Source organism: Populus trichocarpa, chromosome 1, assembly GCF_000002775.5.
Source record: "Populus trichocarpa isolate Nisqually-1 chromosome 1, P.trichocarpa_v4.1, whole genome shotgun sequence".
Taxonomy (NCBI): domain Eukaryota; kingdom Viridiplantae; phylum Streptophyta; class Magnoliopsida; order Malpighiales; family Salicaceae; genus Populus; species Populus trichocarpa.
The window spans coordinates 26,912,168-26,933,223 of NC_037285.2; the positions used below are offsets into that span (position 1 = coordinate 26,912,168).

The 21,056-nt window shown below is 30.8% G+C and overlaps 2 protein-coding genes across 2 annotated transcripts; one reads left to right on the forward strand and one right to left on the reverse strand.

The window, feature by feature from the left end:
- Nucleotides 1–826: 826 nt before the first annotated feature.
- LOC7478523 (acyl-lipid omega-3 desaturase (cytochrome b5), endoplasmic reticulum) lies at nt 827–3,244 on the reverse strand. Its single transcript, XM_002298273.4, has 8 exons — nt 2,752–3,244; nt 2,542–2,631; nt 2,379–2,445; nt 2,113–2,205; nt 1,750–1,935; nt 1,590–1,670; nt 1,344–1,481; nt 827–1,235 (listed from the first exon to the last, which is right to left on the reverse strand). The coding sequence occupies exons 1-8, from the start codon at nt 3,063–3,065 to the stop codon at nt 1,053–1,055; spliced, it is 1,152 nt and encodes a 383-aa protein (XP_002298309.2). The 5' UTR covers nt 3,066–3,244; the 3' UTR covers nt 827–1,052.
- Nucleotides 3,245–16,621: 13,377 nt separating this feature from the next.
- LOC7467991 (selT-like protein) lies at nt 16,622–18,533 on the forward strand. Its single transcript, XM_002299764.4, has 4 exons — nt 16,622–16,928; nt 17,022–17,092; nt 17,410–17,725; nt 18,181–18,533. Exons 1-4 carry the CDS (start codon nt 16,719–16,721, stop codon nt 18,283–18,285), a joined length of 702 nt encoding a protein of 233 aa, XP_002299800.3. The 5' UTR covers nt 16,622–16,718; the 3' UTR covers nt 18,286–18,533.
- Nucleotides 18,534–21,056: the final 2,523 nt, after the last annotated feature.

The following is a 21,056-nucleotide window of genomic DNA, read 5'->3' on the forward strand; positions in this document are numbered from 1 at the left end:
TTAGAGTTTAGTTCTTCTGTTTAGTTTTCAGCTGTACCAAAAAATTACATCAATAAACAAAGTTAAAACAAACTAGTTTGATAATATGATTAAAATAAATATAATTAATACTATTTTTTGAAGCATTATTAGATTTTTAATAGTCAATATTAATTAGTATCATTACGAGTGATTTAAACGCTTACTTCATGTTATTTATGGTTTTACATGGTGTATAAATTAAACAATAATGAAATCGCTTTGTTTTTTTCGACAGAAATTAACTCTACTAAGATTATAACATCAACCAAGCATATATATATATATATATAATTTAAAATAATTTATTGTAATTATGTAAAGCCAAGATTTATTATTATACCAGAAATGTGTTGTCGGTTGATCTGCTATAGACATGCGTATGTGTTTGAGAATATAGTTGGTTTTTTAAAGTGTTTTTTTTTTAATAATTATATCTAAATAATAATTTTTTTATTTTTTAAAAAATATTTTTCACATCAATGCAATAAAATAATCTAAAAACACTAAAAAAATATTAATTTAAATTCAAAAAAAAATAATAAAAAATTCAATTTTTTGAAAAACACTTTTAAAATAAAAAACAATCTTACCATTTAGTTACTAGTCGAAATAGAAGCCATCTGAACCAACCCCTTGGTTGCCCAGTAAGTTTTACACAGGAGGAGCTTATTGTTGAGACCTAAAAACAGGAGAAATGATGTGTTGGAAAGCAACATTGGAGCAAGATTTTCTGGTAGCTTGCTCCTGAAAGTCGTACACGTCTGCATCTTGCTACTTGCTAGAATACCTGAAATAGATCTAAATCTTTGGAGAGAAAAAGAATATTATGATCACCCACCATAACTTTCTAACTCAACACATAATTCTTGAAGAAGATTCTACATAATTTATTATCCTGCTAAGAGCATCTGTCTTTTCAGCTAAAGGAAAGAATGCGGTTGCTTTAGGAAATCAAATACTCCTATGAGTGGTGCTTTTTAAGACTTGTAACTATTATAATATTCCCCTTTTTGTCTGAGCTCTTAAGAATATCAGTTGGACTTGATTGTGCACAGTTGAGGGTCGGTCTGGTAGTAGACAACGTCTCCTGTGTCGCTCACATAATGATCTTCTCTGATGCTTCTCACTAGATTGCTGAATAAGTGGAGTGGAAATGGCCCAGATTTCTTAGGTTCGCGATAGTACTTTCCGAGCACCGGCTTAGCTGCCCTTGTCTGCAAAGGCAAGAATCAAGCTATCAATATTCGTTCATAATGAACCAATCTTCACTTAATTAATTTGCAATCTGAAAAGTATTTCTTTGAGCAATGAAGATGGAGTACCGCTTCTACCAAGTGGTAGTGTGGAATCTGAGGAAACAGATGGTGTATAACGTGTGTGCCAATGTCATGGTGGATGCCGTTGATCCATCCATAATCCCGATCCACTGTTGTAAGCCCTCCACGCAAATAACTCCATTCCTGTCGAAACACAGGCCTTAAGTTACTTCTTGGTAAAATAAATCCCTTGCAAGTGTCGGGTATTTTGAGAGGATATATATATATATATATATAATAACATCAGTGTACCTTGCCGCGGTACCAGGGAAGTTTCTGCTCATGGCCATGGTGGTGCAGGTATGTAACAAAGTCCAGCCACATAACAAATATCTGCAAATTGTATTAAAACTTAAGTGATTTCAGCAGTGACAAGTAGGAAATCCAAGATTTATGGGGTAAAGTGACTCACCAAGTACGGAACACCATGGATCTTAAGCACTTGGACAGGGTCAAAAACATAGGATGAATAGATGAGCAGAAGAACCATTATAGACCAACAGACAGTTGAGGTTAACACAGCTTTCCTTTCACTGTGAGCGAACAATTTACTGTAGGGATTGAAGTGAGAACCCTCTTTACCTGGGCTTCTTCTCCACTGAAACTCAAAAGGCAGCAGAAAATCAAAATCAAGACTGTGAAAGAAATTCCCATTTTCTGTTCATATTATCGAGATCTATGCCTGCCTACATTCTTTTGTTTCTTACAATATCTTTTCTTCTTTGTTTTTCTGGCAAATACTTATCCTTGATAAAGTCAAGATGTAAGCTCTCACCAGATATATGGGGTATGCTAACATGGGGAGAGGCACAGTGTATCTCATAATCCGAGTAGGCAAGTCTAAATTCTTGTAAATCTTCTCAGGCAACTGAAAGAGATTAAGAGAGGGTAAGGGATTAAGGACATTTAGCTAAAAAATTAAAGAGATGAACAGAAATTTAAACGAGCAGCAGAATTTAAAAAGAACAAGGACATTCATTTGTTCACTTGAAATTAAAATAAGAAGAGCTCGGTGAAGTTAAAGGAAGAGGGGATATGTACCGGAACCCATGATTCATCATTTTCTACATTGCCATGATTCTGATGGTGTGTCCTGTGGCTAATTCTCCTGTACAATATTATTCATGTAAACCTTGAAGGCCAGGTAAAAAATGTATGATGAAGATGTTAAAGAAACTAACATGACTGTGCTGGAAAAACTCACCATCCGTGGTAAGGTACGAGAATTGAAGAATGCAAGACATGCCCCACCACATTATTTAGCAAGTGATTGTTGGAAAAGCTTCCATGGCCACTGTACAAGAAAAACAAAATGGGTTTTTTCATTACTGGTGTAGATGCGTACAAACTTCAATATTATTCAAGAAAGAGATAGAATCTCACAATGTAAAACCAAATATAGAGATGTTATTACCAGTCGTGTCCAAGAACAAAGATGGCCCAGAACATTGTGCCCTGGGCAGCCCAGTAAAGTGGCCAAAATACCCAACTATCCAAGCGCAGAACAGCTGCTGCCAAGGCAAAGACGACAGTGACATCTCTTAAAACATAGCTCAGTGACCTCCATGGATTCTTGACCCAGCAATGCTTAGGAATGGCAGCTCGGATCTCAGCAATCTTGAATGGAGGAGGTGCACTTGGATCAAAATCGCCTTCACCGTCGATCCCATCAACGGTATCATTACTAGCATCTTTCTTGTTCGATCTCTCAAGACAAGATTGCTTCATTATGTTGGGACTCAACTTGGAATCCCAATATCTATCTTGGGACCAAGTTTAATTTCTCGAGCGCTGCTGCTGTCTTTCGATGGGAAATGGGACTAGCTAGCTAGCAGATTTATAAATAAAAGGGCGAAACTGAAGCACATGGAACACTGCCGCATCATTCTGACACAAGTAGTTTTGTTCACGCCATAAGCTTACACCTGTTTTGTTTTTTTGTTTTTAACTTTTACAGTTATGATTTGAAAACAAAATTTATAAACTGTAGTTTATTATTAACTGAGATTTACAAAAAAAAAAAGGTCGGAGCTTTCGTACTCTCAATCGAATTTGACACACAGAGTTACATTTCAACTACACAAATAATCCCAATCCACACCAATTTTTTCAAGAAACAATTTTTTATATCAATTTTTATTTTAATTTCGAGCTAAAATTAACATTATCATTTTTTATATTTTTTATTTTTCCTTTACAAAGCTAATTAAGCACATCGTGCTCCTGATTTCACATGTGGTTGTCGATATTTATTTATTTATTTTGTTATATGTTCCTACTTAGTTTTCATCGCCTCATTTTCCAACCACACATAACACATTTAATTAAAAAAATATTTAAAAATATAATAACAATAATTTTTAAATTTTTTTTAATTAAAAAAATATTAAAATTATTTTTTATTTTTAAAAAATTATTTTTAATATCAGCATATTAAAATGATCTAAAAATATTAAAAATAAATTTTTATAAAACATCATTTTGAAACACAATTTTAAACCACGTATAATACTTGGTTGTGAGAAGCCTTTGTCAGACACCAAGGATGCTAGAAGAAGAGATAAACTCCAATTTTTCAGAAATTTAAGGAAAATAAATCAGAAAACTAAGTTCTTTGTTGTCTAATTTAATATTTGGAAAACTGGAAAAGCGTGTTTTCCAAAATCTCTCTTTCTTTTGAAAATTAAAAAAAAAAAGTCTTCGCATGGTTTAGAAACTTAGTGGAATTATTAATTAATTTGAACATCTTTTCTCTTTTCTAATATAGAAAAATATTTTAAACGGTAAGGAATGGATATGTTTTCTAGTTTTCGTGGTGGGGAACGAAAAGAGATAGACAAATAGAGATGAAAAATGGAAAATATCTTTTCTTTTCCACTTTCCATTTTCTTTTCTTTTTTGCAGTTTTTATTTCTCAATTAAAAATAAAAAAACTCTTATTGTTAATTACATGTTTAGTTGGTTTTTAATCTTAATATCCAGGTTAACAAAAAGCCACAACTTTTGATACAAAAGCTCCATGTTTTGAGGGGAAGATGTTGAGAAATCCGCCACTATTCTCCTAATAAACACATCATGAATATATATATATATATATATATATATAAAGCATTTTCATCATTTAAGAGCCACCAGCAGCATCTTCCTTTTTCCGCAACAATTGAAATTAGCAAAAGCCCAAGGAGAGATTAATGTCTCCTAAACACGCCGTCTGTCATCCACCCCGTGGTCGGCAAACATTAATGAAAACATGTCGTTCGCTCGTAGGCTATATGCCTATAGTAGGGTTTTTTAGAATCCCTACCGTTGATCAGGAGCTAGGGTTTGAATCACGCTTTACACTTTGAAATGAGGAGGATCTTTGTTTTGGAAAAACACGTGTATGCCATTAATGTAGTTTTGAAAGTTATTGCACGGCCTGGACCCCAACATGGCAGGCACTTGGGCCACCGGGGTCCTTGTGCATGTAACGGAGGACCAGCAGGATCTTAACGGTGTCATCGAGATACGCGAGATTAGACATAATCTAAGTTAACTAGCCCCTCCCCACTCCTAAAGTAACATTAACATTTACATGCTCGAATGCAAATTAATTATAACCATGTTTAGTGCGAACGCGTGATGGTGATACCTTGTGTCGTCTCGGAGTTGCTGCTTATTCCGTCGGACTCAGTATTCTGTCGTTTGGCGCTTTGGCTTTCTCTGACAAATCTTGATCCTCACAGCAAACACTTCCGTTAAACTCGACCCGGCCTCTAACTTGGAATCTCACCAGGACTCCTTTTTTTTAATATATATATTAATGCAATTAATTTCAATAACTTCATAAGACTATGTCAGTAAATCCCTATTTAAAAAAAATTATATTCAAAACTAGTATGTGTGATCTAGATTTTAAATCGGATCAAACCTCGATTCAAGTCTACAACTATGTATAAAAGAATAATATAGGCTATTTTTTTTTTTGTAATGCTAATTTACACATAGCCAGTGAATATTACATATATTTTCTTTTCAAGTTTATGTTTTTTGATATGATTTTTTATTGATTGATTTAAGTTATTTTTTTTTAACTTTATATCATAGAGAAGTCATGATTATGTAATGGTTAATTGGAGACAGTTTTTTAACTCAGGTAAAAATAAATTACATGAAAGTTAAAATCTAAGTTAAAAATTCTTAACTTTTAACGTACATATTCTAGCTTATGCTACATCTAGAGTTTTTATGAGTCATTTTTAATAAACATGCTTCTAATTTAAAATAATCTCAATTTATTTATTTCATGCATTATTTTTTTTAAGAAATATATATATATATATATATATATATATATATATATATTAAATTATTTTTGACATAACACATTAAAATAATTTGAATAAAAAAATATTAATTTTAAATAAAATAATTTTTTTAAAAAAAAACACTGCATTCCCACCCATAGACACGGCTGTAATTAGCAAGGTTGTCAATTCCGTTTCGATAGGTGTTTCGTTTTTTTCAATTGAAATGGAATGTTTCAGTTTCGGAGTGTTTCGGCGTGCCGTTTCGGGGTTGTACTGTTCATATATATATATATATATAACAAACATAATTCAAATTCAAGATAAATTAATTATAAATTATGCAATACAAACATAATGCCAAACAAATATAATTTTAAAATTTAAAATATTTCTAAATAGTCAAGATTAAATAGATTTTTAACTTAAAGTAATTCAACTTAAACAAAATATCAAAATATTATGAAAGTAAAATGTTTTAACATAAATATTTTAAATATAAAGTTATGTCAATGTTATCAAGGCTAATGGAATCTAAAGCATCCCTTGTTTTGCTCAAATTCCTACAAAGTATAAACATGAAAAAAACAACATGAATATAAACCATATATATTAGTGATAAATCTAATTTTAAAAAATTAATATCATTGTTAATGAAAATAGTAATAATAATTTTTAATATTATCAATATCATTGTTATTGAAAATAGTAATGAAAAAGAGCTTTTTATAATTGGGTGGTTTAATTAATTAAATTGAACAAGGTTCAATTTGATTAAATGACTTTTCAAGAGCGGAACGGAACATGTGTAATGAAATCGGAACGTTCCGGGCGGAATTTTGTTGAAAAATCCGGAACGGATCGAGATTTATAATAAGATGAAATTTATTTTGTTTTTTGAATTAGTATAGAATATTTTGATCATTCCTAGTAAAACAAAATATAATTGACAACCTTATAATTAGTGATGCTTGTTTTAATTAATCTCTTTCGTACAAGAAATCAACGTGCATGCATCATGAAAAATTACCTCCGCAGGAAATCGTAGAAGCATGCATTTGTGATGCTTAACGACTTGACTTTAATTGCGCAGAGAGTGTACTGATTATTAATAATTTACTTATTGACGTCTCAGCATCTTTCATACTTCCACTCGATCGGTATTTCAATAATAATAATAATATTATTTTGTTTGTATTTAATTATTAAATATTTTTTATTATATTTTATTTTAACCTTTGTCATATTCTAGATTTATAAGAAAAAAAAAACAAAAATCAAGATGGAAATGGAGAGCCATAATGATATTAAGCGTGGACTCTCCTTGTTTCATATAAAACAACTTGTTTTGAAAAATAATTTGAGTATAAAAAATATTTGTATTCCTCATTGTTTGGCTAATACTTAAAAATAATGATTTGATGTTTATTATGTGTGAAAAGAATGTGTTAAAAAAGAAATGACAATAATTAATTGATTGATGTGTGATGAAACTTATAATTTATTAATACAAACAGGATGGATCCAGAAAATAAATTATAAGGGGTCAAGATTTCAATTGTTTTATTATTTTAGTAAAAATTATAAATATGTTAAAGAAGAGACAAGAAAAACAATTTTCTTAAAGGGACCGGGACCCTGCCAATCCCCATCTTGTCTCCGCCCCGAATGCAAATATAGTATTGTAAAACACAAATATCTTGAGAACCATGGGTTGCTTTTTATTTTTTATGGTTATTTTTTTTCTACTATCAAATATTTTATATTGATTAAGTTTTCTTGGTATATCAAACATGAAAAATAAATAAAATATTTTTCAAAAGTATATTTTACGTAGTGAAACGTAACCGAATGCGCCGAAACACAACATCCACGTCCATGAAAAATGTGAAATAAGAAAAAAATAAAAATAAAAAAGTGGGGGGGGGGGGGGGTCGTAGACTTGTAGCCACGCCAGGGTGTCATCAACCACCAAAAGAAGACAGAATCGGGAAGGGGACCGACAGGGAAGGTGTGTATGGAATAATTATCTTTGTTCGTTTTTATATTTTAAAAATATTTTAAAAAAAATTAAATATTTTATTTTTTATTAATATATTTTAGTATTTTTGGATCGTGCTGAGATTAAAAATAATTTTTTAAAAATAAAAAAATTATTTTAATGTATTTTTAAATTAAAAACACTTTAAAAAATAACCGCAACAACACTTTCAAATATGCTCTGAGAGAGCCGTTGCTTTTTTGTTTTTGTTTTGGGAATATAAAAAATAAGCAACCAAGGGAGAGGAGCATGCAAAATTTGTTTTTGATGTGGTTTTTTTGTGCATTTACAAAAAAAAAAACTGCCACATCATACCCTCAAATATCATAGAACACTCTCAAACATAATTGATTACTTAGAGTATGTTTGACAGTGTAGTAGCTTTTCAAATAATTTTTCGTGCTGAAATGCATGCAAATGTTTTTTTTTTTTTTTTTAAAATTATTTTTAATATCAGCACATCAAAACAATCCAAAACATACAAATCATATTAAATTTTAGCAAAAACAAAAATTGACCACGTTCCCAAATGGTTTCTTAATAAAAAGATGAATATTATTTTATTTTTTTTACTAATTGTAGTAAGAGTTTTTGAAGTAATTTAGAAAATAGAAAATTTGGATAATTCTTCAAAATGATTTTGGAGAAAATTAAGCACGGGTTCAAACTTCAGAAACTCAAAATATAATTTGGAGAATAAAAAAATGAATATGAGTTGGGAAATTTGACAAAAAAATAAATGATTTTTTTATAATGTAGAATAATAATTTTTACCCGAATTACTCGAATACGCACCACCTAATTAGATGTGCCAAACATACCATTAACTCAAGATTTATAATAGTGCAAAGCCCCCATTAAACATGTTAAAGGTAAACTATTTATTTGCCCTTCTAGATTTATCAACATTATACTTTTACCTCTTTGCCACTGTCAATGGCTGGTTTATGTACGTAAAGGTGGATTCTTTCCTCTGATTATTATATGGTTTACCTTTAACATGTTTAATGGCCCTTGATCTAGGGAGATATCCTTGGTTTTTTTATATGGTTAAATATATATAAAAAAATCATTGAAGCTTCACTTTCGCTCATGAGAAGAGGGCTTCCATCTTTTTTTTATATATATATATTATTAATATGGGTATTCAGGTCATCTTGTACATATCTCAACTAATATTACAGGCTTTTAAATTAACAATTATATAAATTTATACTGTTCTAGAATTCATGTAACTTGAATTGACTGGATTCTACCTCTTTACCACTATCAATTGCTGGTCTCCAATGGCTGGTTTATGAAAAATGGAGTTTCGAAAATGCATGGCAGTCATAGCAGCCTGCCTATAGAAGGAAAAACATAAATTAGAGAACTTAGAAAATTAGAACGTGTCATTAATTTATACATACAAAATTGTTAAAAGATAAAAAATAATAATAACTTGTTTACTTATTCATCACATCAAACACTATCACGTATTTGTTTTGATTTTAATGGTTTTTGAAATTTATTATTTTTTCAATTTTATTCTTGAATATTTGATTTCATTTAATTTTTTTAATCCAATTTGGTTATTATTTTTTATTGCTATTTTTTTTACCTTTTTTAATTTTTTTTCCAATTTTATTCTTTAACATTTTATTTAATTTTGTATCTAATTTTGGTTCTCATTTTTTTATTCTTATTTTTTTATCCATTTATTTTGATTTTCAATTTAATCCTTAATTATTTTCTTTCATTTATTTTTTATACAAGATTTGATATTCATTGTTTTGATTTTTAATTTTTAATTTTCTATAATTGAGAATTTTGGTTTGTTATTTTTTCATGTTTGCATTTTACGAGGTAATCCTGGTCTTAAAACTCATGCAGGTGGTTTTGAAGATTAGCCCGGTTTAAGTTCGGTATTTTTTAAGTCTTTTTAAAAAAATAATTGTTTTTTTAATTTTATTGTTCGATAGTAAGCTATTGGGCCTTGAGTTTCGTGATTTGTTTCGTTATTTTTTATGGGGTTATCTCTATCTCACATACCGGGTCGCAGGTTAGTTTAGTTAACATGTGTTGACTCTTTTTTCAACTCTTTTTTTTTTTTTTTATGAAATTGATTTTTTTTTAATTTTATTCATTGGCATTAAATTATTGGCTCTTGAGCTTTGTGCTTTTTTTCATATTTTTTTTCCTGCAGGGTTATCCTGGGTATGAGCTAGTCAAGTTAACATGTGTTGACCTAAGATTTTTTTCATCATTTTTTTTTTATTGATTTAACTTTGATTTTATTTTTCTAGATCCTTTTTCAAAAATATATTTTTTTTAATCTTTATTTCATATTGTGTTTGGCGGGTGAGTAAAGTTAACTTGGATTGACTTTTCTTTTGGGTTTCTTTTTTAAAAAAATTGATTTTTTTACTTTAATTCCTTGATATTAAGTTATTGTATGTTGAGTTTTGTGATTTTTTATTTATATATATATAAATTATCTTAATTTCATATTTCAAATCATATGTCTCATCAAGTTAAACTGGATTAATTTTGTCATGGTCCAGATAATTTTGATGTTAAGAAAAAATTAGGATAGCAGTCCAGTTATAACTAAAGTAACTCTTGAAAATTTTACCTCTCACGCATAAAATTTTAACCTCCTTTACTTGCAAATTACAACTTTTAGAGGCCCTCAATTCTTAATTGTAACGAGTTTGAAGAATTAACTATAAAATTCTTCAACATTATACCTAATTAAATCTCATAATTAATTAATTAATCTTTGTTAATTGTGTTAACAAATTGTGTTGGAAAATGTAATAGTAATTGTGATTCAAAATATTTTTTCTTTAAAAATACATTAAAATAATTGTCAGCAAAACTCTTCAACATTGTACCTAATTAAATCTCATAATTAATTAATTAATCTTTGTCGATTGTGTTAACAAATTGTGTTTGGAAATGCAGTAGTAATTGTGGTTCAAAATATTTTTTTTAAAAAAATAAAATAATTTTTTTTAAAAAAATTATTTTTAACATAAGACATCAAAATAATATAAAAGAAATAAATTAAAAAATTTTAATTTTTTAAAAAATATAATTTCAACCGTCCACACGGATTTAATTACTATCCTTGTTTTAATTAATCTCTTTCGTACAAGAAATGCAAAATCAACGTGCATGCATAAAATCATCATGAAAAATTAACTCAAGATTTATAATAGTGCAAAGCCCCCATTAAACATGTTAAAGGTAAACTATTTATTTGCCCTTCTAGATTTATCAACATTATACTTCTACCTCTAATTACTAACTAGCAAAAAGTTAACTTTTCATATTTTTTTTATTTGTTTTTTCTTAATTTTTCTCTCTTTTTTCCTTTTATGTACACATATATGCTATATTAACTAGCAAAAACAATTTAGAATCCTAGAAAAAAAACTCATAAACCAAGTTTAAATAGTAGGTTATTTAATGGTTAAGTTAACATTAGAAATTTTAGAAAACAAGAAGGATAACTTAAAAAAATAATATTAAAATATAAGGATAGAAGTGGAACATTTATAAGTCTATGATCAAAACGTAAGTTTCTCATTATTTGATTGGGTCTCCTATTTTCTATGGGGAAAACATAAGCAAACTTGCGAAGACATGGAAGAATAGCCCTGCTTAGAGAGTGTTTGTTTACGTGGTAACTTCCACGTTGAGATGAAACCACAATTTAAAGCTGTTTCGGTAGCCATAAACCACACTTTTCAATTTTTAGGACCTACAATAACCTGTGTTGCAACCACGAGTTAAGCAAAAGCAAGCATGACTTGCCTTTTGCTGAACACACATTTGCACTGACACAATTAATAAACTGTTTATTTTTTTATTATCGAAAATAACCCTATTTTGCTATTCATGTGTCTCTTCTCTCATCGTTCTTCTTGCTCTTCTATCCAGGGTGTCTTTCCCTTCTCTCTTTACTGTTCTTGCCTCTCATTCCAATCTTATAGACTTCACACTTTTAATTTGTAGCCGATTGGAGATCCAATTGTTAAAATCTTAGGGAATGTACTGTTGTCTGTCAACAAATCATTCAGGGTAAAGATTACCTATCTCCAACCCCAATCCTCGTCCTAAACTTAAACCATACACCAGATCTGTTGTTGTCTTCAATTCTTTCCGCGGTGATGATGCTTCTTCATAACCCGAAAATGGTTGAAGACACACTGAAATTGATGATGATGTTCAAGGTAATTTTCTTGAGAATATATTTAAAAAACTTAATGTAACTCAAATTCCCAATATAAGCAATAATCATTTCCTTCTTTTTTTTTTTCTAAATTTATGCGTTCTGTTTTGTTTCAGGAACCAAAGATCTACCATCTTTGTCTCCTGGAAAGCACAACAAACTCCCGATCTCTGTTTTGGTACATCCTACACTATAGGACTCATTGTAAACCCCGGAAAAAAAAATATAATTAAAGTTGCTTAAATTGCAAACTAACTACATGAGAAATAAAAGTGAAGAAATTCATGCATATGGTTAAATAAAAACAGGAATTCATAAATTTTTGAATATAAATTTCCAGGTGAAATAATTCGAGACATTATAAATAAACCCGATAATGTTGAGGGTTGGATTTACTTGAAGAGAATAATACACTTAAAGGAAATGGAGTTTAAATGCAAATAAGGGAAATTATAGAGTATAAATACTCTTCTCCTCACCAAAAATCGGCAGCAACCATAAGGAAAGAAAATAGGGAGTTTTGTATCTATTCTTGCAAAATCAAGAGAGAAACACTAAAATTTCAAGAACCCATCCAAGATTAAGGGTTTATAGATGGAATAAACACTTGTGAGCAAGGGATTAACAAGAAAATTGAACAAGAAAAGAAGAAGAAGGGCCGACTGTTATTAGAAAAGAAAGGAGAGAGTTGAAAATCTCCAACTGGTTGAAGATCAAAATCTTAATTCGTACCGGGTAAGGTGTTCTAAACATGATCTTAAAATTAATTTCAAATTCGATAATGAATTGATGCCTTGATATTGAATTATAGGTTATGGTTCTTAGACATGAATTGGAGAAAAAATATTTGTTGTTAAAATTAAGTTAATTCATGTGTGGTATGTGATGGGGGGCGTGAAACCAAAATAATTTACCTAGAAAATGTAGTTTGTGAAAGTATTGTGCGAAGGAAAGGGGGTGACGAATCTGGACAGACTTGTCACCTGACTTTCGGTGAGATTTTAGGTAGGAGGATGAGGGAATTAGGATCGGGTTCCTTCATAGAAATTGTAGTTTTGGATGTTAGCTAACCAAGGAAACTAGTCTTGCTCAATTTGGAGCTGCAGCACTCCAGTTATGGGTTACCAACCGATACTGAGTCGTGACTGATTCTGTAAGGCAGTAGGACTGATTAGTTGATGAGCAATTTTGACTATCTTGGAGGTAGAACTGGGTTCTCTTTCCTTCAGAGAACTTGTAGCCTCGTGTCTTAGCTTTCCAACGAGATCAATCTTACTTAAAATGGAGTTCTAGAACTCTAGATATAGTTAAAAATCTGATGAATGTTCAGACAGTAACAGTTCAATGTCTAGACAGTAACGGTTAGACAGTAACAGTTGGACCTAGACAATAACAGTTGGAAAGTAACAGTTCAATGTCTAGACAATAACGATTGGAAATTAACAGTTGGACAGTAACAATTCAATGTCTAGATAGTAATAGTTGGACAATAACAATTCAAAGTTAGACAGTAACAGTTAGACTTTCATGTGAATACTATATGTAAGAATATAAAAGAACTAAGTCATGCGAACACTTGCACGTTGAGATACTAGCTCTGAAAATATACATGATATATGTATGTATGTTATTATGAGGAAATGAACATGCATAGAAAATAACATATGTGTAATGAATGAATATGTATTCTTTATAATAATCGGCTTGAAGGAATTATAACCAAAAACTTCCTTGTGATTAGGAGGAGTGACCAGGATTGGATCTTCTGTTAGGGGAGGTCACGAGACAGGCGGAGCAGATGCGTGATTTTCCCTCCTATTTGCACTTATGCAATTTAAAGTTCTTCTGGTGAATGCAATTACAATAAATATCATGTTCAATGTAAATAAAGTCCAGCGTATTTATAAGATTAGCTTCGGCTAATGGTATCCGTGATATGATTGCCGGGAGATGAATTACAAGATTAGCTACGGCTAATTGCATCCATGATAGGAATGCCGGGAAATGAATTACAAGAGTAGCTTGGGCTAATGATGTCTGCGTTGGGACGCCCGGGAACGATTGATAAGACTTGATTTGTAAAGGATATCAATGTTTGAATGACCTGAGAAATTGATAAATATAATTGCCTAAAAATGTCCAGGTTGGACTTTGTAAAGTCACCCGGTGCATGCAAGTAAATAAGAGTATTCAAATTAAGGATATGCAAATGAGTGTTAATTGGGTTTAGATGATTTACAAACAAAATACAAGTTGATTGTTCTATGGAGTCCATCCAATATCCAGGGAGATCATTAGTTTAGGACTTCACTTTGTCAAGCCTATGTAAATATTTAATTTAAGCATTATGGAATTAACGCGTTTATGCAGTATGTTTTTGTGTAAACCTTGATGTAATTATAAAAGTCTAGCTTAACCCTTTTGAAATGTTCAAGAACACTTATTATGTTTTAAATGCTCTCTTTGCATATGAGTATCCCTTTTTCTTTTAAATTGTATAACATGATATGTGGGCTATGTTCATATTGAATTTATTTTTATACAAACGAAACTCTGCCGAAATTTTGGTAGATTTCAAAAAAAAAAAAATACCCTTAAATTAAGAGCATATGTTGGGATCATTCAGCGTTGTTCAAATCGTATAGTCAGGATTGTTACACTCATTATCTTTGCTATCTTTTTTTTTAAGTTATATGTTTTAAAGTTTAGATGTAACGGGGCCAAAATTAAAGCCATGTTTTTATGTATGTTCTTAATGCACGACCACTATATATGTCAATATTTGTATTGTCTTCATGTTATAAACCAACAAATTAGATTATCCCTGTATGCATAAGCATTTCAATTCCAGTACAACATCAATCCTTTATCTCACCTCATTGCAAAATAAATATTAGATGTCGTTCATGATTAGGATATTTTAACAATGTTGTCTGTAATTATGCAATTTACTAATGCTTGATACTCTTATATCTCAACCCATAGACATATTAAATTAACCTATATGTAGAAAAAAAAAACTTTCCAAAAAATGTTACTGATGCTACCAGATTTCTTGTAACTTATTAATGACACTTAAGATGTAGATTTTGTTTGTTTGTAATATTATGGTTAATGTGTGGGTATGCTGATTTATATGGGATCAATCAACATCTTATGAATTATTGGACTTAATTATATGCTTTATGATTTGGTTTTTTTCTTCTTTAACTCTCTTTTGTAAACTTGCATGGGTTTCTTTTAATTGTTGTTTTCAGAAACTTGGTTCAATCCATGTGTGTTATTTCTTTGTTGCATTGAGTGTTATAATATCAATTTATTTGTTATTAATGTTAAATTTGTATTATCAATTGTATCAAATACCTTATCTTGTCAAGTAACCATTAGTCATTGTTGCTTTCACATACCAAAACTGCAACTCATTATCACAACAAACTTTTGTGTTGTCATCGTCTTTTGTTACATTGCATCTAAGAAATTTAACCTATTAATTGTATGTTAGAGAAAACATTTTAACGGAGAACATGGAAGATTCTCAATCACAAGATAAAACTTGTTGGACTAGAAAGGTGTTGAACATATTTTGTGCATTTATATCAAAGCAATTGAGAAAGGTATGTGACTGAACACATATTTCGACAAAGCTGGATGAAAATATGTTATGAACGGCTTTAAGGAGCAGACCGGTTATGCATTAACGAAAGTACAATTAAAGAATAAGTGAGACGGAATAAAAAAGGATTGAAGAATATGAAAAAAGTACTTGGAACAATTTCAACAACTGACGAGTGGTGGAAATCTAAAATCAAGGTCTGTTTTTGTTTCAGTATGTGTACAATTACTATAAACTGTTTTATTGTTTGATCTTATAATTATTATAATTCTTTCATATCTTTACTTTCCTTGTTGTAGGAGATACGAGGAGCTTGAAAGTTTAGGTATTTTAGTATCGATCATGCATTATATTGTAAATATGATATTATGTTTACAAACATTGTGGCTACCGGTCAATATGATACTATTGAGGTTAATTATTATGTGTAAAACAAAAATGTTTGAAATTATTTTAAAAATATTTAAGGTTGTTTTGGTCTCCAATATTGTTTGAATTGAAAATTAATATATTTTTGAATTACTTTAAAAAGATAAATTTTTCACTCTTAAAAATTAAGCCACTGGATCTAAAAAAAAATTCAAATATTTTATGGTGTTTTGTTTAAAGTAAAACAGTAATTTTTTTTTTTATAAAAAAAAAGGGATAAATATGCTCATAGACGAACACATTATCAAATTAAAATTATTTTGATTTCGAAGTAAAAACATGAACATAAATCAAGATAAAATAAGAAATATTGAACGAAGAGTGAAAAATGAGAGGTAGGTGCAGAGAAAACTTCAAGTCCACATTTTGATTTTAAAGTTTGTTTGGGGTCATGGTTGAACTAGTTTTTTATTAAATTTTTTATTTTTTTTAAATTATGTATTTCTTTAGTATTTTTAAATTTTTTTATAAGTTAATACTAAAAATAAAATTTAAAAAATTATTTTAATATATTTTTAAATAAAAAATATTTTAAAAAATAACTTATCGCTCATGTCAACATAGAACGGTCATGTCATCAAATTTGCAGTATATCAAAAGTACAAGTATTCAAGATAAAAAAAAAGAGGTACTCAAATATAAAAAAATGTAAAACTCCAGGGACTAAATAAAATGCAGTTATCTCAGTAGCCAAAGAAGAAGGATGACCAGAGTCATGATGACTCTTCTTAGGCAAGTATAGAAGAAACTCTCCTCTACGTTCTTGCTTTCCTTTCCACGCACTTATACTGCCATGGATCGAGCACAGATTTTGCTGGTAGGATTACCTCTATTTCTTTTATGCACTGACCTTATCCACCTCTTCACCCCACCACCTCCCAAGCACCCCCACCACCCCCACCCCCACCACCAGCCCCAGCCCCAGCCCCACCCCCACCCCCAGCACCATCACCACAAACAACCACCAGTGGTTGCCCATGAAACCCTAGAAGCTCCAACGCAGGTGAATTGTCTCATGATCGTTTTTATTCTTTGTAAACTCGCAAAAGAATTGTAATGCTAATTAATTTTGTGGGGTTTGTGTTTCTATTTGCAGAAACCAGTTGTTGGAGGGATTGGTCTTGGAAGCACGGTCAAAATTGACTTTTGCTCTTCTTGCTCTTACAGGTATCCTTGATTCCTTGATTCTTTCTAATTATTTTTTTAGTTTTTTTTTTTTGAGTGCTCTTTGATTATTGATGAAGTAACATGATCAGCACAAAGGATTTTTCCCTGTCACGATTATTTAAAAAGTGCCTTGATTTTCATGGTTTTTGTTAGTGGTTGTTGGTGATTTATGTTCAAATTTGTTGAACTCTACGTGGCCCTTTATTCATGCTCATGTAATTTCATTAGGCAGTAATTTAGGTTTTGATTTTGATTGGATTGATTTGGTTTGGGCTGCTATTGAAGCGCGGATTACTAATTTGTGTTGCTCTCTGCAGAGGGAATGCGGTGACGATGAAAAGGATGTTGGAAACGCAGTTTCCAGGGATTGATGTTGTACTTGCAAATTACCCCCCATCCCTTCCGAAGCGGGCGGTAGCCAAATTAGTACCAGTTTTTCAGATAGGAGTTGTGGGAATTGTGTTGGGTGGTGAGCAGATTTTTCCGATGCTAGGAGTCAGGACTCCTCCTTGGTATTATTCTTTACGTGCCAATAAATTTGGGACCATTGCATCTACTTGGCTTCTTGGCAATGCATTGCAGTCCTTCCTGCAAAGCTCTGGGGCGTTTGAAGTTTACTGCGATGATGAATTGGTTAGTAGCCTATCGCTTGAGCCTGAGTTTGAACTTTTAGCTTTTCAATGCATTTCTCTTTTGCCTTTGGATTATCTGAAAGCATCTGTTTGATGATCGGGTAATGTAAGAGGAATTGTATGCACTGGCTACTCTTCTCACTATTCACTAATTGGATTATAATATTATATGCTCTGCTAATCAATGTTTATAATTGAAATATGGCTGGAAGGTCTATAATATTTAATCAGATACATTTTTAACCAAGTAGAAGATTCCATTAGTTTACCAGGGCCACCAATGCCTGTAGGAGTTGGTATTATATTTGCAATTTCTTAATGTGCTGAGCATATGAGAATCTTAATTCAACTGTTCTACTTAGTTGCTTGACAAATTTGAACCTTGATTTCAATTTTGTTAAGACAAATAAACGGGAATTTACTTTCTTAACCAGATTCTGTCTTTGTGAAATGCAGGTTTTCTCCAAACTGAGGGAGGGCAGATTTCCAGGAGAGATCGAACTAAAAGATATTGTTGGCAGAAGGTTGGCTAACGCTGACATTTCTAATATGTTGTCCTAGTTCGCTGCCACCCATGTGGGGTTGAATTCGAAACAAGTGGTTAAGGTGGTTGTACGCGTAATATTATACTGTCTGGAAAGCAGGGCATGATGCATGTAAATTGGGACCTGTATGGATTTTTCAGGGAATATAAACCAAGCTGATGCCTTGAATTGCTATTCAGTCAGATCAGCTAATCCTAGTTGTATTACTTACAAAATGCATGAAACTAAAAGTGAGAAGCCAATGCTTTGCTTGTTTTTCTCCAAGCACCAAGAACATAGCACGCTGGAGCGGGTGGTTTCCTGTTTGTAACAAGCTCGATTCTCTTCTCTTCTTGTTTTTTGACATTCAGGAGCCCAATTTTATAGCTCCAAAAACCCATAGCATGATTGAAATGGCTTGTGGACCGGTAAGCGCCTAAATTTGACGAACTTTTCAAAATTACACTTCTATACCTATGGTTAGAAGTTTTGATGGCAAGTTTTAGATAACCCCCCCCCCCCCCGGGAAGTCAGTGAACACATAATGTTTTGAATTGTTCAGTTTTCTTTTTACAATTTTGGTTCTCACATTTATGTTTATTTTGGCGCTAAACATGTTCTAGTTTTAAAAAGTGATTTAAAGAATTTATCCTTTTCAATTTTCATAGAAGTGACCTCGTTTCACTTTCATATAGGTGATTTTAATTAATTGTATCCTGCAATACCTCATTTGAATTTCTCAAGCTATAACAATTATTAAAAGCTTAATTTATCATGTTTTAGCTGCAGGTAGTACTTTTCATTATAAGAATGAATAAAAGTGTTATTACTAATTGACACATGATTTGATTGTCCTTTTAAACCTAGATCTTGAGATATTCAATCAACTAAGTTGGATTGCCATCATGAAAATTATTTGAATATAGGCTTTAATCTCATCCCTCTTGATGATTTATCGACTTACTTTCTTGTTAAGCATTTTATTAGCGGATCTAAGATATTATCCTTTAATTTTATATAGTCAATAAAGATAATCCTATTTGAGAATTATCTTACGTTATTGTTTCTTTGACAATTGTGTCAAGACTTACCGTTATATATAATATTTTGTGCCTTACCAATTACAAGTTGGCTATTACAATGTATACAATGTCAAAAAATTAATTCAACCCAAAAGCTTAAGTTTAAGCTGTTAGGTCCCAATATATAATTTATATTATTCTCTAACACATCCCCTCAAGTGAAAACCCTTTGGACTTGGAACTTGCACAGACTCACATTACCTTGTGCTTAATTTTTATCTAAATAGGGATGGTGAGATTCGAACTCGTGATCGCTTGGTTATCAAGGCTCTAATACCATATCAAAGAACCAATTCAACTAAAAAGCTTAAGCTGTTAGGTGAGGTCCCAAATTATTATTTATATTATTCTCTAACATTCAGATTGCTGGCATAAAATTTTGGCCATCTTGGAATATCCTTAAAAAAGTTTTATAAACTACTCTACTTCTTTTCCATCTTTGTCTAAAGCTATAAACTTAGACTCCTTTATGAATTGAATATACATGTATTTTTGGAGGATTTCCAAGAGGCTATAGCTCCTCTAATAGTAAAGATAAACCTATTTATGAAATTTAAATTTTTTGTATTAGATATTCAATTAACATCATTATACCCTTTAAATATAGCTAGATATCTCATATAATACAATCCATATTTTGATTTTTTTTTTGAGGAACCATAACTTTTTTTTAGACACCCTCACACTTTCTTGTATTTATAGGATGATGTTTAACCATTAAATAACTCGTACCGTGTCTTGTTCAATTTCTTATAAGGTACTTTATTCATACTATAATTTGCTAATAAAATATCATTCCCTCCTGCAATTCCTAGGTAATTTCAAACTTATCAACATAACATTATCATTTTTTTCAATGTTTAGTTCTCGCATTCAGCACCATTCTCAATCCCTTCTTATCATCTTGATTTTTCATGCTAGGTTGATTTTCAACCTCTTTTATAAAATGTTTAATCATTTTCAAGGCCTCGACTTTACTTCTTAGTAAATAGACATATATAGTATCTTGTGCAATCATTAAAAAAATAATAAAATATTTTATACTATCTTTAGTTTGCATAAATTTTAAATTATAAATATTAATGTGAATTAATTCTGAAGGCTCTCTACTTTTGTCTCTAGAATAGATCAGAAGACTCTAACCAGCTAAACAAATAAATAATCTTTATTAATTTTATTGGCCTTTTACTACAATAGTCATAACATTAACATTGAGTTTAATAACTCATCACATAAATATCCCTTACTCATATACATCTCACTGTTTGTGAGGACAAACTCATTGGACTCATGAATCAAACTAAACCCGTTCTTAGTCGGTAGCAAAAAGAAAATCAAATTCTTTTGAATATCAAAAGTGTTAACCACATTATTCAGAGTTTTTTTTTTTTTGAGATGTCATCCTTGGCATCATCTTTTTTGGCCTAGGATTTTGCACATTAAGAGCTATTCAGGAATAATTGTTCTTCATCAACAATTGTTGTGTCCTCAAAATTTATTCTATCAAAACATACATAATAGATGGTTCCCATATCAATCCATCACTTTTTAGGATTGTTTATCAAATTTACTTCTTACATAACTACAATAAGCTTAATAGCTCTCTGGTCAACATTTTGAATCATGTTCCTTGGTGTATTATTCCTTTTCCTATGACAATTGTCCTTCATGTGGTGTCCAGGCTTGTAGTAAACAGAGCAAGTTTCTCTGTAGTAAAGACATGCCA

What these genes read in the sequence shown, in the direction of transcription:
- LOC7478523 (XM_002298273.4), bottom strand. Translation starts at nt 3,065, where the DNA reads ATGAAGCAATCTTGTCTTGAGAGATCGAACAAGAAAGATGCTAGTAAT. An exon ending in CTCGTACCTTACCACGGATG is followed by an intron (nt 2,446 to 2,541) that starts GTGAGTTTTTCC and finishes AATATTGTACAG; the next exon opens with GAGAATTAGCCACAGGACAC. An exon ending in TAGCATACCCCATATATCTG is followed by an intron (nt 1,936 to 2,112) that starts GTGAGAGCTTAC and finishes TTTGAGTTTCAG; the next exon opens with TGGAGAAGAAGCCCAGGTAA.
- LOC7467991 (XM_002299764.4), top strand. Translation starts at nt 16,719, where the DNA reads ATGGATCGAGCACAGATTTTGCTGGTAGGATTACCTCTATTTCTTTTA. An exon ending in CCCTAGAAGCTCCAACGCAG is followed by an intron (nt 16,929 to 17,021) that starts GTGAATTGTCTC and finishes TTCTATTTGCAG; the next exon opens with AAACCAGTTGTTGGAGGGAT. An exon ending in TGCTCTTCTTGCTCTTACAG is followed by an intron (nt 17,093 to 17,409) that starts GTATCCTTGATT and finishes TGCTCTCTGCAG; the next exon opens with AGGGAATGCGGTGACGATGA.